At 42.1% G+C, this 18843-nt stretch overlaps 1 protein-coding gene across 1 annotated transcript in view; it reads right to left on the reverse strand.

Moving 5' to 3' along the window:
* The window catches only part of SLC44A3 (solute carrier family 44 member 3), a 40997-nt gene extending 27903 nt beyond the window's left edge, over window positions 1-13094 (reverse strand). Inside the window, exons 1-9 of the mRNA XM_054211939.1 lie at window positions 13018-13094; window positions 12672-12779; window positions 10057-10199; window positions 9323-9459; window positions 7804-7897; window positions 5762-5931; window positions 5112-5201; window positions 4315-4439; window positions 2573-2759 (exon numbers count right to left, since the gene is read on the reverse strand). Of these exons, the coding sequence (XP_054067914.1) occupies window positions 2573-2759; window positions 4315-4439; window positions 5112-5201; window positions 5762-5931; window positions 7804-7897; window positions 9323-9459; window positions 10057-10199; window positions 12672-12779; window positions 13018-13044 (1081 nt within the window). The 5' untranslated portion in view covers window positions 13045-13094. The remainder of the gene's footprint in view (window positions 1-2572; window positions 2760-4314; window positions 4440-5111; window positions 5202-5761; window positions 5932-7803; window positions 7898-9322; window positions 9460-10056; window positions 10200-12671; window positions 12780-13017) is intronic.
* Between the last annotated feature and the right edge of the window lie 5749 nt (window positions 13095-18843).

Raw genomic sequence — 18843 nt, forward strand, 5'->3', positions numbered from 1 at the left:
GTTTGTACCACGCGCTGGAAACATCAGCATTCCGATTATGCTAGGGAGAAGACAAAAAATAAAATACCTTTGAGCCAGAAGACGTGAGCTGCACTACGAATGTAACAGCAGGTCATAAACTGTTTGAATCCTACTCTCCAAGCAGGCAGAAAAAAAACTAAAATAAAAAAAAGGTTGAATGGAAATGTCTAGCAGGAAACAGAATATAACCTATGAAAGAAAATGGCACAACATGGAAAAAGCATTAAAAAGCCTCTCAAAGGCAGTTTTCATTGGGTTTTATTTCCCTGTGAATACATGTGGAATTTGCTTTCAGATATAATGCACAAGTCACTACTTTCCTGCAAAGCCTGTAAAAGCATCCAGGAAATACCTGACTGATTCCCGACCCTGCACTTATCATCAAGCTGTTTCTGTCATATGAGCTAAAATATTTCTGCTCTTCTAATGATTGCTGTGTTTCCAAAAGCTTTTGAATGCAACAGACTCAGCTGGCATTTTCTAAATTTAGACCTAACAAGGGCAAGCTTCACATCCTTATGTGTGCATATTAAGAGCACCAGCAAATACATTCCTGTGGGTAATGGGCCAGCTCAGCTTAACATCAAGGATGTAATATTTCCTTTAATAGTTCTTGTTAATTATATATTTAGCAAACCTGCATGTTCTCATTCATTTTATTCATCTGCTACTAGATTTACTATATTTAATGTTTATCTTAAATTGCATCTGATCCAACCAGATGCACGAAAGGAACGGTTAGTTGATAGCTCAGGCGATCCTCCTTCCTCTGAAGGGCTGGTCTGAACCAGTGATAAGGTACCCCACAAGGCCAGTTTGAAAATTACTGCTGCCTGGCTGATAGGTGCGTAAATGGGATGAAGATTTTTGCAGAAAAGCTAACAACACACAAAGCTGTGCCTAGCACGTACTGCTGCCTCCGTAAGGGGAAAATCCACCTCAGAGGAGTGTGGAGAAGGAATATCCACGGCACTGAAAGTGAAGTGAATCTGCTTGTCTATTTAGTGAGCCAGGAACAACTCCCAAAGAGACTGTAGGTTGGATATTGTGCCTTGCTAGGTCTGACCATTTTGCAGGAGAAGCCGTTTATCAGCCAGACAAGTGGCTTCATGCAGCCATTTCTGACAGACATGAGCTACTGGGGGAAAGGCAGCAGAAACAGAGAGACCCTTGCAAACCTGAATGGCTCCGCAGTGAAAGCTGGAGGGAAACAGATCCTACTCTAGCCTAAGCAATGGGTGAGTGATTCGCAATGCCAGCAGGGACTCGGACAGACGGCTCTCATGCTACAAGTGAAGTGGGTCTTCAGAGCCAGAATTAACAGGGAGAGACTGAGATGGAAGCAGTTGTGATGGAAGAGGAGTGAGGTACCTGACCCATGGAGGTGGTGAATATGGCCAGCTCTGCCAAACGGGCTCAGCTACAGAAAAGATGGAGGCTCTTCTGGCCTAGCAGGGACCTGTAAGTCTGTACAGAGTTACTGCAGCCACCATCTCAAGGGGTGGTGGAAACACAAGATAGAATGGTAACACAGAAGCATTTGAAAAGCTCTGCTGCATTTGGTTTTCCACACAGAAACCACTGCCAAGATTCAGAAAATAGAAAACCTATGAATAAATATGGGAATGACAAAAAACTGCCTCTCTCCACATCAATTCTGCATCACCTCCAACCCAAAAGACAACAACTGACTCCTAGCCGTGGCCCCAGAAATTTAAAATGAAAAAGCCCAACCTCCAAATCATAATGCTTCCTATGTCCAAAGGCTGGTGTCCGCATGAGGAGTTATCCACAGAGCTATGCAGTTTAGCTTCCCAGCTTTGGGTGAAGTTGCACAGAAGAACAACCTCCCCCTTCCTTGAACGGCATGACGCTGGGCCAAGGGACAGCATCCAAATCATCCTGGTTCAATCAGTGACAGATCTTATAGCAGTACATCCCCCAGTAATACCACTGCCATACTTAAAATCTGTTCTTGCAGATCCATCATAGAGATTATTTCTACAGAGCACATCCCCTACAACTGCAAGAACCTGTGTATTAATCCAAATACCATTGTACCAGTCTAAATAATGATAGCAGTTGTCACCAAACTACTGCTCAGAAACAACATTCTGCCTCCACGACAATTGGACATTGTTTATAGTCAGAGGAGATTAACATTCTCATTTGCTGCACTAAAAGCTGTCTCCCCCCTCCTGTTACTTTTTTCATTTAAATACATCAAACATATACTGTATCTACCACAATCTAATCATACATTAAGTAATTGAGAAAGAAAAAACAACTAAAGTCCACCTATAGGAGCAAAAAATCTCTCTTCTGTAGTGCCATAGTTCTGTGAGTCATAGAAATGTCGAAGACTTCAACAAGAGGGGGAAAAAAAAGAGAAAGAAAGAGTAACAAAAATAAAAAAAAGGAAAGAGTTAACACAGCTCTGGAACAATGCTAGCCCACATTTTGTACACTAACACCAGGAGGTCCCATATTTAAGACGTGAACTTCGGAAACAAACAGCATTCATCCAAAAACATGGAAAGCATATACTTACCTGCAGTTCCTAAACTAAGTAGTACAGCAACCCAAAACAGCCAGAACACAATGAGAATCAGAAAGGTCCAGAGTGGTTGGAACAGGAGGAAAGGAATTCTGCCAATGATTTTACCAACAATCCGAAAGAGCTGTACAGTGAACTGAAGCCTCCTTCTTAGTACAAACATAAGGGAAAGCAGAACAACCTGTTACAGGAAATAAAAAGAGTTGGGGTTTTTTCCTTATGAAAAGTATCAGAGTTGTCAAATATGGCACAGATTTCACAAAGACATGACAATAAGGCATTTTACACAAACTTATTGCACGCTGGAAAAGCTTTCTGAGACATAGCCTATATTGTCAAAGAGCCTGTGGATTAAAATCTGATTTTCTGAAATCATTACTGCTGTTTCTTTAAAACACAAGAGGATTCATAAAACTCTCACTCACTCAATGGAAACAGTCTGCTTTGCCTTACAGCAAACACAAATGTACTTTATATGTTACACATTGCTTTCATATACCCTGTATGTCATGAACATTTAAACTTTCCTCCTACTCAGGTCAGCTTGGCACTGCTCACAATGGCAGGAGGACCGCTCCTCTGCTGCAGAAAGCACAGCAGCACAACCAAACTAATTTGAGAACTGTGTATGTATGAAAGCAAAGCAGACATAAAATGAATCCTCATTTAAATAAATATTTTTTCTCAAAGTAAAAAAAAAGCCAACAGCAACAAAACCTGAGCCAAAATCCCCACAGTGTCCCCAGTTCTTTGTATATGACAAGGAACTATGAGCAGCAATTAAAAGAGAAGTCGGAATCTATAAAATAATGAATGCAACCAGTGGCAGCGCTTCAGTAGTTTTCTTGCCTGCTCTAGAAAGAAGCTGCCAGCTCTGAAGAGAAACGTGACCTGCAGCAGTGGATGTTCTGCAAGCGACCGTCAGCTGTACTGCAACACACATGCATACAAAGGAACCTTTTCTTACCCCTTTAGTATCAACAGAAGTAAAAAGGCTGTAACTTACAGAGGATATAAAAAAAAATCTGATCCGTGACACATTTATATTTGTCACTGTAAACTGTCAGACTGTTCACATCTGGTGAATTCCAGTCTGCAGATCCTGCTCTGCTGTAAGAAAACAGAACAATCACTTTGACAAATGTGCCATGAAGTACAAATTATCTGCACACTCATATTGAGCAATGACTCCTTTAACATTGCAACATCACAGTGAAAAAATCACTTTAAAAGTTGCAAGCCACACTCAGATTTTCTGTTGGGAAACAATGTCGATGAGAAAAAAGCAGAATTTAACCCCATAACTCGAGGTCTAGACACTGTTGCCTGTGCTTCACTGCCCCTTTCGTTGTAGAGCTGCCACCCCTTTCTCCTACTGACAGAGCAGGCTGAATCCACAGATCTCACGTTCATAGCGAGCCAGTGCCCCTCTGTTCATTCTACAGGATTCTCTGGTTAGCTGATGCGGAAAAGAATGGGGATGGAGCACAGCTCTTGCATTTCTACAGCACCAATGCCAACATCTTTTGTACAGGGCTGAAGCGTGGCAGAGCCCTTTGCTGACAAATTTCACAGAAGATATAAAACTATGTAAAAGAGCGTAAGCAGATCTTGAAATTGATTGTCATTTTCAAATTTGAAAGGAATGAGGAGTTACTTTTCCTGTTGCAGAACCACTGTAGCTCAAGTTTTCAAGTTACAGCCTGTGCCGTTGCTGAGGGTAAAGCGCTACTTACGGTAACTATTGTCGAGAAGACAGCATATCCAAGTAAAAATTTTACATTTTCCTTTTCTGTTTCCAGTTCAGTGCTGGGATCATTCCTGTAGTCATAATAGAGCCACCAGAGAACACCTGAGACAACTGAGCAAAGAAGAGCAGCGTGAAGGCGGGCGGCGCTGCCCGGGCTGCAGCCCCACCGCTGCTGCTGCTGGTGTCTGCCCGGCTGCCTCCCCAGCCGCTCGCCCGCCGCCCAGCCCAGCCTCCGCTCAGGAATACTGTCGCCTAGCAAGAGGGGCACGGCATCAACGATCACCGGGAAAAATTCACGGCGTGGTCTGTTAGCCTGAGGTAAAACCGCAGCAGAACGTTCGGTTTTCTTGCAGTTACGCTAAAGCTCAGGCAGGTAATTTCACCAAGGAGACACAAAGTTAACTTCTATGGAATGACAAGCTTCAGCTGGACACATTCCTATTGTTCTCCCTTTCTAAAGTAGGCAGTGTAAAACTTCACTAAACTTTCTTCAAAACAGTAGCATTTTCCTAACTGCATTCATCTGCCAAAAGAACTCTTGTTTCCAAGCACCTATACAAAAATAAAAATCATCATCATCCCAACACTCAGCATCTGGAACGGCACAGCCAGCCCTTGGCACCTAACGGCAAGAAGGGCTCGGCTTGGAAATGGCTGTGGTAAGCTTAAGGTTACTGAGGACGGCCATGGAAAGGAGGACAGCTGTTTGCTCAGCTGCCTCTCCGTCAGTTCAGTGAGATGCTCCATTTCACTAAGCGTACGCTAAAAGGTAAATATACTTACACAACAGCCCGAACACAACCAGTGCAACCAAAGTATGGACCAGAAGGGTCCGAATGAATCTGAAGGCTAAAACCAGCATAAAGGAGAAGGCTGAAAAATATACAAAATAAGTTTATTATGAGTGTTACAACCCATTTAACTTAACTTGTATTTACTTTTAAGATAAATTTAAGGTTCTTACAGGATTTGAGCTTTAAATTTTTAAACAGTGGTCTCAAAAGCAACAGCATTTGGTAATTCTGGCAAACTTTTTGACATTTAAAACACACAGTTACCTATAACTTACTAATAATGAGCTTGTAACTGAAATATTTCACCTTGGGAATTATTAGCTTTTCAATAATATTATGTATAAGATTTAAATGTTCATGCTGATGCCTTTTTTTTTTATTAATCAACAATTTCTTACAGTCCCTTGAAACAAGGCACACGATCATATTAAGAAACACAGAATCTGCAATTTCATATAGCTGTATCTCATCAGTCTATTAAATGCCTCCTGATAAAACACGGTCCCTTTCTTAAAAACAACTCTGCCCAGAATATATGAAAAAGATCACTTTTAAATTAAAAATATAAAGTTAACAGAAACATTTGAAACCTCACATTTTATCTGAATATCATTATTTACTTTTCATTTATAGCCTTACCTAGTGCAAGGAAACTCATTCCTATCACAGTATCTCTTCCTGCCAATATTCCACTCAGAATTCGGTGAAAGACATCCATTTCATTCACCATACTTATTAAGACAGATGCATATTTGGAATAGCACTCAGGATTTTGTGGGACACATCGGTTAAACAATGGAAAAGATTTACTGGAAGGTTAAAAACAAAGACGGTTAAAAATATTAATTACTGGACAAACAGTTTCAACTCCAGAGAGATCCACTCCGCCATTCTCTTTCACGCCCTCTGCGGTTCCCTACTGGCATCCTCAAGATAGTTCTGCAGCCCCAGCTGGACAGTCTGGTCTGTGACCTGGCAGGAATCCTCCCTGCCCAGGAGGGGACCTCGCACGTGGGGTCTGACACAGGAGGGCACTGGGCATGGGAACGGTCCATTGCAAATGGTAGTTTTATGTTTCATCTGCAAAATAAACACCCAACAGGTTCATGCCTGTATCACTGTGCCAGAATATCCATTCGAGATCAACCTGGGAGAAAAAAAATGAACTGCTCTCTCAATCACCATCAGCACGCAGCTCCTATTCCCATTCCAGTCTGGCTTCATAGAATCAGAATCATTTAGGTTGGAAAAGACCCTTGGGATCATCGAGTCCAACCATCAACCCCACTCTACAAAGTTCTCCCCTACACCATATCTACATTCAGGGATGATGACTCCACCACCTCCCTGGGCAGTATCTGACCACTCTTTCTGTGAAGAATTTTTTCCTAATGTCCAGTCTAAACCTACCCTGCTGCAGCTTGAACCCATTCCCTCTTGTTCTATTGCTAATTACCTGTGAGAAGAGACCAGCACCAACCTCTCTACAGTGTCCTTTCAAGAGTGATGAGGTCTCCCCTCAGCCTCCTCTTCCTCAAACTAAACAGTCCCAGCTCCTTCAGTCGCTCCTCATAAGATTTATTCTGCAGGCCCTTCACCAGCTTCGTTGCCCTCCTCTGCACTCGCTCCAGCACCTCGATATCTCTCTCACATTGAGGTGCCCAAAACTGGACACAATACTCTTCACCTCCTTTGATCCCATGTAAAACCTAAACTGGTGCTAATCTAGCTGTAAACTACATTGTTGCAGATAATTCTAGACCACAAACACCTTGCACTGCTTTTATGATATTTAAACATTCTAAAATCCCAGACAAATTTCTCAAATATATTTATTGTCCCAGTTCAGCAGTGCTGCACTACAACAGTCAAAGTCATACCCAAAAAGGAGAGGTCTGTTCATCAATAGTTAAAAACTTCTCTGACTAGCTTTGCTTCTACTATGAAATATTACTGTGCAAGACAAATAACTTTGCTGAGTTCCTTGCCAGAGAGAAAAGAGCCTAAAAAGTTGAAGAAATAAGTAAAATATGCCATATTTTTTCATCAATTTACATGCTCTCCTTTGATCCACTGCATGTAACATTTTTATGTGTCTACTGCTCTCTTCTGTTTGCTGTTTTCCTCCTTTTCTCTTGTTCAGAGCAGCTGACTTAGCTCTGCAAACATGGAGATTCCAGTTCTTTGCTGTATTTTCATGACACAGTGGAATTTAAAATCATGGGTTTAAGCATTTTGACTCACAATGCCAAACATTAAAGACAGCGCTATCCACAGACCCGTGCTTCAAGCCAGCTGGCTAAAATAATGATTCTGATGGAAACTTCTGGGTTCAGGATAATAAGCAAGGCCGGAGACCACAGCTCCTCTCCCTTGGCATTGAGGGAGAGAGCAAAAGTCTGTGCAGGAGTTCAATTACTCCTCATATGGAGTGCTTTTCCCCAGATTTGGAGAGGAAAAAAACCGCTAAAGGGTAGAGGAATGGAGGGAATGCAGTCCTTGCTCATTCTGTGGGACAGGACACAGCTATCCGCAGAAGGATACACACACAAAAATAAATAAACAGAGCAAAACCATTCTGACTGTAAAGTACCAAGTCAAATACAACGCGTGAGGAAGTAACAATCCTCAAAGAAGCTGTTTGGACTCAAGGGTGTTGTAAAGAACCCCGTAACTCTTACCTTGGTGGAACCGGCAGTGCGGGACACAGCTCAGCTGCCTTTGGATTTAGGGTGTAACTAGAAACGTTCAGGTTGTAAACACAAAGACAAGAACCTAAGAAGGAAAAAAAGGGAAAAAAAAAAAAAGAAAAGAAGAAAAAGGTAACTTAATATTTGCTAAAGTTTTGGAGAAAAACACGTTATCAACTAAGTTTTGTTTACACTTCTGCTTTGATCCCTTAGCAGGCCATATTCATCCCTGACATTCCAGTGGGAATGTAAATAACAAATGAGTTAATTGGGTAAATCTAAAGCAACCTCTGTGGAATCTAAAGCAACCTCTGTGGAATCTAGAATTGCCTTCTAGACATATCTATAATCATCATTTACTGATCTTCCTGGAGGGCAGGCACACTTTTTGCTCCACGGTGTGATACTTCAGCTCTAAACTAAGCTAATAGAAAAGTCTAAAATGACAGAAGCTACAATAGAACCAGGCCCCTCATGATTTAGAACAGGCTATGTATTTATCCAGAAACATAACATTTTCTGGGGTCTAGGCTAAATACTACCTGCTAATAATACTCTGCTAATAATACCCTGCTCCATTTTATAATGCTTCTGGGAAAGAAAGGCTGGACACATTCAAGCCATCCAAAATGCAACACTGCCCTCTCCCTCGAGATAAACATGCAAGCAGTTGTAGCGTGTAGATGGAATTTCATGCAATTATGTTCAGTTACACTGAAAATACCCATATGGTACCACAGGTGTTTACAGCTTTCTCTACATGCCAAATGATGGTAAAATACCCCAAAATGAAGCTAAAACAACTGTTGTCAATTTTAATAGCAATCCTTGCCAAACAAAACAACAACAAAAAAAATGGAATTTGACCTCCAATAAAATTAGCCACTAATATTCATATGGTCTGCAGTTTATGCACACGCTATGGAATCAGGGTTAGGCTACAGGTTATTTTATTTACGTGTTGGACAGGAATGAACTGGAGCTGCCTCTTTTGCACAACAGCTGCTGCTGACACCATCTCCATCTTGAACACCAGAATAAAACAAAAACATTGATAGGTTGAAAAGCAAACTTTGGGATCTGATGTCTAAAGGGATAAAAACACTAGTGTGTCTCTGGAATTAGTAATTCCACCGCAGTTTTAATTAAATTTAAAAGAACCAGTTGGCCAGGTTTCTCAAATAGCACATGAGCTCTGTTCACCTACTGGCACCCCCACCAAACTACACTGCTTCACCCTCAGCAGCAAGTTTTCCACTGGATAATCTCAGCATTGTGCAGGAATTAATCAACAACTTCTGAATTTGCATACGAGAGCTGTAACATTTGTAGAAACTACAGCTTTGAACTAAAGCAGAAACAAGACATTTTATTTTCTGTTGCCATGGCCTGCTCAGGAAATTAATGGTAAGAAACGACTCCCTAGCGTAGCAAACATAAGAATAACAAAGTGCAAGTTGCTCAGCTGTTCTACAGATACACTAAGATATTTATATTCCCTGTTGCACACCATTATTCCTTGCAAAACTCTGGAGGTCTTCCAAAGAGTTGAGTTGCTCTTGTGGACAACTAGACACGCACAAGGAAACTGAACTGATTTTGAGGCTTTGCATTTCCAGGCTGCATGAATTCAGAAAGAACACATACCTAGAAAGAAAAAAAGATCCTCTTTTCAAAAAACAAGATTTCTGGTTTTTATAAGTTTAAATTCTGAGCCTTCTTTCCATCTTTTTAAAGCTCTACAAAGCAAACGAAACTCTTTTTCCACATATAATGGAAAAAAAAGGGAGTTTGAAGTCAGAAGTTAAGAAGAAATTTGAGAATATGCTACATTTTTACACTTCATTTTATGTTCTTAAATGGGATCAGAAGCTGCCAAGACGGGTGCCATTCTATAAGGACTAGTTCATGGGAGTTGATGGAATGACTGGGAACTTCAACATGCAATTTCCTTAAGTACAAAGGTTTGCCGTATAGAATGAATCCTGGTTTGGCCAAAGTCCTATTTAAGATCTTATTTTAGAAGGCAGCAGCATAAAGCATAACAATGTAGCCCATTTTCAAATTCTATCATCTTAACTTTTTAGTTTCACTCAGCGTTTTGCACCATTCTTACACCTATTTTTTGCCTTTCAACATAAGCACATATATATACACACATGTATACGATCCACAACTAGAAGGTGTGTATCCTATTAAGTTCTCAAACATTTGATTTACTTAGACTTCATCTGACATACTTACTTTTTATTAGTCATGTCCTGTCCAGAAAGGGGTGCCCCTTTTACAGGAGTGTTCTTCCTACCACAGATGTTCCCGAAGCTGTCATATCCAAGCACAAGCCTTTCTGTGGCACCGGCCATCACAGCATAGCCAGTTATAAACATCTGTTAAAATATTTTTTAATGTGAAATCATGCTACAATAGATTTTCCTTCCCATTCAATAAATACTCCTTTCGATCCATGCAGTTTTTCCTTGTGGATGCAAACAGTTAAATCTAAAATTCCCCCCTCTGCACAAGGCCAGAGCAAATCATACGGACAAGTTTAACCCTATTGCCTCCTCCGAGCTTTCCTTCATCTGTTGCTGAAAGTATATAAATTAAGCAGAGTATCACAGGTGAAGAAAGACAGGGGTCTCGACTAAAATGATAGGAAAGCAGCAATAAGGTGCTCACCACTGCCTGTACCCAAGTTCATGTGTGTCACTAGGCAAGGTCACTCAAACGGTAGTTTTTCACATGCCTACTGCTTCTCGTTTTTCCAGGGTGCCCTCCAAGACACACCTGGGCAATCTACTGGCTGAAATGCTGAGCCCTTGCAGCTGCTACTGAATTTAATCAGAGGTATATTTTAAGCACATGAAGCATAATTAAAATGCAGGTTACCTGAAATTTCAGGAAGATGCGTTCTTTAACACATGTGAAAAACCTGGAGAGCGCCACACTGTGGACTCGGTGACACTGTCCTGCTCTTTAGATGCTCTGCTGCCGGATCAAAGCCCCAGCAGATCAGCTCCCTGTAAACTCCAGAGGCAGCTAAGCATCTCTGTTGGCCAAGTAGCAGCAACCCTCAGTCAATATAAGACACCTTGCCTAGGAATACAACTTAAACCCTGCTCCTGTACCCTATGAGGGCCAAAATGCCCCTTGAAAAGAACTTTTCCACATGCCAAGCAGCAGTAATTCTTCTGGGAAGTTCATGAAGTCCTAGGTACGACTTTATCCAAAGGCTTATTTACAGCACTCCAGCTATTGAAGAACCCGGTGATTCAGTCGTCTCCTCTGTCCCATGGGGTGTAAACCACATTTTATACACACCAAGGACAATCCACCAAGCTCTGTGGCTACATGCCAACTGCTGGCAGCAGCACGTCTCCTCAGTCCCACATTAGCCACTATGACTTTGCTGGAGATCAGCTGTGCTGGAGACAGATTGCACATATCAGATCCAGCACAACTGCTTTCTTAAAGGACTTAGAGCCTTTATTTGTTATTCTACATTTAACACTTGTGACTAAAATCTGGGCAAAAACTGAGTCTCATAAACAACATTTAAGTACGTGCTTCCTTAGTCCCCAATGTAGCCTCATTTTCACTTACATGTTTGCAGTGTAAATAGTTAAATAATATTTTTTTTAAAATTACGACTGCATGTTAATGCTGTCTCAATATGGAGATCTTTGTAGAGACTCCACAATTAAAGTTGACATACTACTTGTGACAATTTGTTACGATAACAAAATATTTCCAGATCCAGTTTATTTACATAGCAGATATTTGTTAATAATTAAATTGTTCCCAGAGGAAAAAGGAGAAATGAGCTGGCATTCTAATTTGACTTGAAATACGCTTTCGGAAAAATCCTGGTATTCCTTCTAAAGATGGATGTTTCAGGTCCATTGCCATCAGTACATGTGAATTAATTTTTTTAAGTGCAGAATGATGGATAAAAGCCATAAATATTGTTAAGTAATAGACGGCTGTATGATTGCTGAAGGGGTGTGTCTATAAATGCCAGCGATAACGCGTTTCCACTGAGTTTACTAATGCAGTTTCAACTTTTTTCACTATGTGAACAAATCAGTGTCACCAAAAATTTTTTCATCTTCTAAAAATAAGATCAAAAAAAAGAAAACAAATACATGTGTGCAATAAGCTGTTTCACAGAAACTGAGCAAAAAAAACAGTGACAGAAAACAAACCAAAATCCTAAATCCTCACCATTTTATAGGTTTAATTTTTTGCATTCCCTCCACTGATCGAAGCGCTAAGCATAAGACAGCATGTAAAAGAGGCTATCCTGTTCACAAAGGTCAGCTTCAGCTTATGTGGTGTTCAAAACGCAGATGTATTCCTCCGCATTAGCTTCCATTAAAAGAGTTATTAGGAACTGAATTGAAAACAGATTAATAGTGTATTCACGAGAATCGTGAGTAGCCTCAGATCATGAAAAAGACATTCATACTTAAGAAAGACAAAGCCTGTTGCATGCTGTTCTAAACACAGGACAGACAGTGGCTTGATCTAACTTGAGACAGACGTTGCAAGATAACAAGACTACAATGAAAAAGTGGAAATAAGAGCTCAGTCAGAGCCTGGACTAATTGACAAAAAAAGCCAATTCTAAATGAGCCAGCGCCGGGCACGCAGGGCCTCTAAAGCATATGGTCAGGACTTCAACGTCTGTGGAAGGCTGCAATAAAGCAGTGCACGGCTGCAAAGGTCACTTCTGTCCCAGTGCAACCCTGTGCTTGTGATAATTTCGCTTTAGATTTAGCGTAGCGCTGTGCAGAACCCCACTAACTTTGGATCTGACTTTTCTTTCAGCAAAAAAAAAAAAGAAAAAGCATGCTTACCAAACCAGCCCAGAAAAGAAAGAAGAGGAGCAACCAGGGTGTGTCCGTGCACTTCCTGTCAACCACCGGTCTCCATTCCCTCCGTTCAGAAACACCACCTCCGGAATCCTCAATGGAACAAAGAAAGACAAGGGAGAAGAACACAACAAACTGCCTGTGAAATTCAAATCCACTTTCGAACGACTGCGATTTCTGAAAGCGCACAACCTTGCCCGTACAACGCCACGCACCCGCGCTCTCTCTGCCCGCAAACGGCTGCGCGGCACCTCCGCGGCGCGCTGCGCTCCCACCGCACCGCACCGCACCGCACCGCACCGCACCGCACCGGCCCAGCCCCGCCGCCCACCTGCTGCCGCCCCCCGCGCCGCTCCATGCTCCCCCGGGGCGCGCCGGGCCCCCGGGCTGCGGGGGGGCGGCGGGCGGTGCCGGGCTGGGCGGGGGGCGGGCGGTGGCAGCTCCTCCTGCCGCCGCCGCCGCCGCCGGGCACTGCCAGCCCCGTCCCCGCCGCTCCCCGCGCAGCCGCCGGGCAGCCGCCTTTGAGGGGGAAAACGGCATTTCTCCCCCCGAAACGGCGGCGGGCCGGGGGCGGCAGGGCGGGCGGAGCCTGGCAGCCCTGCGTTCCCGCAATTAATTTCCCTGGGTAGTTGGATGGGTGGCGTTGGCCGGGGCAAGAAGCGCTCGGGGACTGCCGCGACGCTGACGTCTTATGTCGGACCGTAATTACCTCTCATGGGTGCCCAGATATATTTAGTGTGCTCCGGAGTAGCCACACGGAATGAGAGCAGTGACCTGAATGACCAGTGAATCAGAGAATCACAGAATGGTTCGGGTCGGAAGGGACCTTAAAGACCATCTAGGTCCCACCCCGCTGCCCTGGGCAGGGACACCAACCACTAGACCAGGCTGCTCAAAGCCCCATCCAGCCTGGCCTTGAACACTTCCAGGGATGGGGCATCCACAGCTTCTCTGGGCAACCTGTTCTAGTGTCTCACCACCCTCATAGTGAACAATTTCTTCCTGATACCTAATCTAAATCTGCTCTCCTTCAGTTTAAAACCCTTACTACTCATCCTATTGCTCCACTCCCTGATAAAGAGTCCCTCCCCATCTTCCCTGTAGGCACCTTTAAGTACTGGAAGGCCGCAATGAGGTTTCCCGGGAGCCTTCTCTTCTCCAGGCTGAACAACCATGCAGAAATCATTAGCCGCTTTTAATAACCTGTTTTCTCAGTGCTGTCCCTGTTGCCTTTTTATGTGTATGTTCCCTAAGTTCAGCTCAATTATCTAGAGGAAATTAATACTACAAATTGAAAAGATAATAAAAGGATGTTTTTATTCCCTTCCTGACAGTCAATGGGAAACTCTTGAAGAAGTAATACAACATCTTCAACTGCAATAAAATGGAATTAAATTGAAGCCGTTTTGGAAAGCTGTTTAAGAATTGGTCCATCTTATACAGGAGACAGAGCACTAGGCTGGTTTAGCTTAGAAAAAAGAACTTATTCCAGTTCTCAAGTGAAAATGCAGAGTGCAACTTTGGTCACAAACTAGCATACGTGTAAGTAAATTGGTAATATCAGAAACCGGAATTTAAAAAGAAAAGAATGAATCTCTGCCCCAGAGCACATCATAGTCCTTCTAAGCTACCTGGAAATAACCACATTTTTCAAAAGAAGTTAACTATTGCCATGTTTCTGAAATTTACTTTTTAACGGATTTAACAGAGCTCTGTACAAGACTGATTTAAACTTACCGACCCCTCCGCAAGAAGGGGTCCTGAGAAGACAGGATAGGAAAGATTTCTAAAAACTCTGTGTCTTACAAAGGATGTATTAAAGAATTTAGTTTCCAGCCAACTCACAGTTCTTGCCTTTATCAGCATTTTACCTTTTAATGCTCATTATTCACCAGTTTGTTGAGAATTTTCATAATTTGTGTGAAATTTAGAATAAAATTCACTTTGCGCTATTGAATTTTAAAAATATGTGAAAAATGTAATTTTCCCTTGAAACACAAATGTGTATTTTTGTGTGAAACTTAACTTTTTCTGTAAGAGAAGTTTAGTATTTTAATTATATTAAAAAATATCCAGAATTATTAATCACTTTTAACCTAGACAGAGAGTAACCTCATTATCTGATCAAGAAAAATCATCCGAAAAGAACAATGCCAATGATGAAGGCTGATATTAGAATTTGATGGCTTGCTGTCATCACATGCTAATATTAACTTTCATTATTGATCTGGCCCTTTTTGAATGATTCTCCTTAAGCTTTGTGTTGCGTTCTTACTGTGAATAAAGGAAAAGAGCAAGTGGAACGAATATTTTTAATAAAATCCAGATTCCAAGCAACTGAAGTTCATGGGAAAACACTGTAACCAGGAGTAAGGCCTGCTTTTACCAAGAAGTATCAATCATACGCCTTGTATTCCTTCTACCAGCCTAGGAAAAGTTATCTTATACTTGACAGAAAATAATTCAGGATTAGAATAGGATTTTTTTAAAAAAAAAACTGTAAATCAAATATTTTAATTGTAGTAGGGTTTTTTTCTGAATTTCAAACATGATCAAGTAAAACATTCCACTTAGTAAGAGATGAGTAATTTTACGGTGTGTCACTAGGTGGCGCTCTGCGGCTTGTTTCGAGTTACCGCGCAGCGTTTGGGGTGGGTTTGTGCCGTGGTGCCGGCGTGCAGAAATGGGGATTTTCCTGCTACGGGTGAGGAGAACACCAGGAAGCATGGCTCAGAACAGGTAAGGGATTTAAGCATCCACATCCAAAATGTAATACCAAAGCTCTTGTTTGTTATTTGTCCAGTCCTGCAAGTGCCCAAATTGCCAAGATTTCCTTTTATGAGAGCACTAATGCCTTGGCCGGAGAGGCGTATGCAGGCTTGTGCTCTCTCTCTGTTGAGAAGCCCAGGTTGGAGCCTTCGGTCTTGATCCCCAGGTCACAAGATGCTGACCTTATAATATGCTTCATCGAAGTCTTGTATCCAACTACAGCCACATTTGTGGGAGATTAGTATCACGAGGGTCCACATCCACATATGAATCTTCACTGCTCTCTCCAGTATGTAATGTTCCTTGTAAAGGCAAAAAATACTTAAAATCCTGGAGTACCCAGGCACTCACAGTGATTTAGTTGTGAATTAAGACAGTAACCATTCAGCTTGCCTGGTGTGTTGTGGTGTGGCAACCACAGGAAGGGAGATGATAAACATTAACATGGTCAAAACTACTTGTAGTTTTTTACATGTTACTCATCTTCAGACATGTTCATCAGCATCGGCAACAGAAATACTGCAGCTGAGAAAACTCATGGGCATTTTTCTCTAGTTTCAATTCTTTGTTTTTCACAGTCACCCAGAATATATACAAGAAAACCAGACATAAACTCATTTCCTGACTCCAAGCCTCTGCTTTAATCACAGGGTTCTTATTATTTCTTATGAGCATGTTAATTCACAGAGAATGAATCTTGGTGCTGCCTGCACTTAAGGCTCCACTTTCGTACCAAGAAACTTTCTTACCTGGTAAAAACTGGGGCAGGAATTTGGGTTGGGAGAGGAAGGTCTTAAATGGAAGCATGACAGTTCCTTGCTAGACTGGTTAAGTGAGACGGCTACCCTCATCTGTACCCCCTTCTGGGTCAGGCAAGGAACGGAGACCAATTACTTTAATAGCAGGACACAGCAATTGAGAAAGTCAACCTAAAAGCCAATATTTTCTGCTTAGTTAAAGAAGGTGCAGCTGAGCAAAATTTCCATTACTCTCAAATGATCTTGCTTACGTACAGCAGCTTAGCAAGTAGGCACTATTGTCCATATGGAGCTATGTTATTTGGATTATCCCGAACTGAAACACCCAGAGACTGAATATAATGCCACCTATTATGTTCAAGCTGCTCGTCAGGTTCTCTGACAATTTCCACTCTAAGAGCTGGTGTTTATGACTTTGCCTCACTTGAACCCGTCAGTCTGAAATTTCTCACGGCAGGTGCTGAAGGTTTTTGGACAACTTCAGCACAAATTATTCAGTCATTTCTAAGAATGAAATTAGAGAAGCAGACATTATGGTGTCTCTGTTCTGGGTAGTAGCAAGGGAATTCTTATAGGTGATTTGGATCAGAGATTTTTAATGGACAAGGAGAAAGAAGTGCTTTCTGCCTTTTCTCATGTCCGAGAAACTTCATCCCTTGGAGTTGATAAGGAATACCTTAGTTAAGAAGGCAAGCAGGGCCTAGGAGCTCTCTGAGAAAGATTAGGGGATTCATAAAGGCCAGTATCAGGAAGGATCATTAAAGCATTTAACTTAATGCTGTACACAGCGGGCCATTATGCCGCTGTTGAACCCCAGTAACTGCGACTGACTGAGCAAAGACACTAGAAACAGAAGTCTTAAAGGAAAATGGAAGGCTGTGACAGTAGGGGACAGGCAGAGAGAGGAGGTGGACAGAGGACTGGCTGGCGAGGGACAGCATGCCGGATTGGAGGGGAGGGTATCTGGGGATTAAACAGGCAATTGCGCAAGTCCCGAAGGTACATAAATGCTTAAGACTGAGGGGAATGAGCAAAGGAATCCGGATCTGCTACCGCTCCCTTTCATAGCTGGAGTATTGCCTTTCCTCTGCTGCCAGCAAATGCCCACAACGCTGGCTTGAAAGCATCCTGTCGCACTCCGGCCTGACTAACACCTCACATCACCCTGCCAGCTTTCTGATCAACCTGCTGGTGCTGTGAAGTTACTCCGCTGGATCCGCGGGCAGAGGTCTGGCCTGTGGAGCCAGGGAATCCAATCCTTTTGATGACTTGAACTAGTGTCTTTATGATATTCCATGCTAGCCTTTTGGTTTGCTCATCTGGAAAATCCCACCTGATAATATGTTTACAACTGGAAAATTAACTACTCTGTTATCCGTATAATGATGAAAATGCACAAAAGATAAATTGAACTATTTTTTCTAGTAATTTGATGATTTTTGATATGCTCCACTTCTCAGCCTTAAATGTCACTTGAATTCAAGAAGTTAATAACCAGTTAACAAGCCACTTATTTCCAGCTTCCAATGAACATCAATCCCACCTTCTTCCTGATATCTCCAATGCATTGAGGAGCTCTATTTTTATTTCAGAATATTGATTATTGAGTAGATTATCCGAGGATGTAGAAGAATAGAGTGTGCACATCTTATAGCCCAGCTATATAGCTTTAGCTTACTATTGCTAACGACCACCCCTCCTGTGATTTACCAACCATATGAATCATTCAAGGAAGGAGTATAATGCCAGAAAGTTAGTTTGTTCCACTTTCCACACCAGCAAGCAGAGATCTGCACAAAGAGCCCTTTCATCCCTGCCAATACACAAGCTAAAGTACAGTCTGACCCTCGGAAAGTGTTTTGAGTGTATTTGCTGAGCTGAGTCTGATACTAAACTTTAGAGCTGACTCATTTCAAGGTTTTAGAACAGAGCAAGAGGATCAGTGTTTCAGGATTAGATGGTGCTTTATAAACCAACCCAAACAAGAAACAGTACCTAAAGCTGTAGCTTTGTGGGGTGGCAGAATTACAGTGTTCTTACTTAGTGTTCTGACTGGCAAATGGCCATAAGATGGAAGAGCTTGAGCTGGAACCACTTCTATTGTTCAGGACTGTTAATGTCCCTCTCCAGTCCAACGAGTAGACATGCCAGTACATTTGAGTGCATCAATACAGAGAAGTGATTGCATTGCTCTTCACAACACTCCAAAAAATACCCAGGGAAGGAATTAAGCACTTGAATTTCAGAGAAATTGAAAAGTTGAAAGATGTGGATTTGTAAGGTCGGAGAAGGGTGGCTTGTTCTGTAAATTACGGAAATGGAAGGCATTCTTGAGAGCAGCAAAGAAAATGGAATAACCTGGGATAAACCTAAATCAAACAGACATCAAGCTGGACCACATGGAGTCTGTAGAAATACCTGTGACCTACACAGTCAAGTCTAGTTCTGAGTGAAAAGGGTGAGAGGTTTTCATTAACTGGGTGGAAATCACACAAGTGTGGTTTTTATCAACTCTAGATAAGCAGCAGATTCATTACGAGGACTAGACTGAAGTTTTTTGTGCCAGCACAAGATCCTCCATTGATAGTTTAGTCCTTTTAAGGGCAATTTGCATTAATGGATTCAGCTAC

Source organism: Rissa tridactyla, chromosome 8 (genome assembly GCF_028500815.1).
Source record: "Rissa tridactyla isolate bRisTri1 chromosome 8, bRisTri1.patW.cur.20221130, whole genome shotgun sequence".
NCBI classification, from domain to species: Eukaryota; Metazoa; Chordata; class Aves; order Charadriiformes; family Laridae; genus Rissa; species Rissa tridactyla.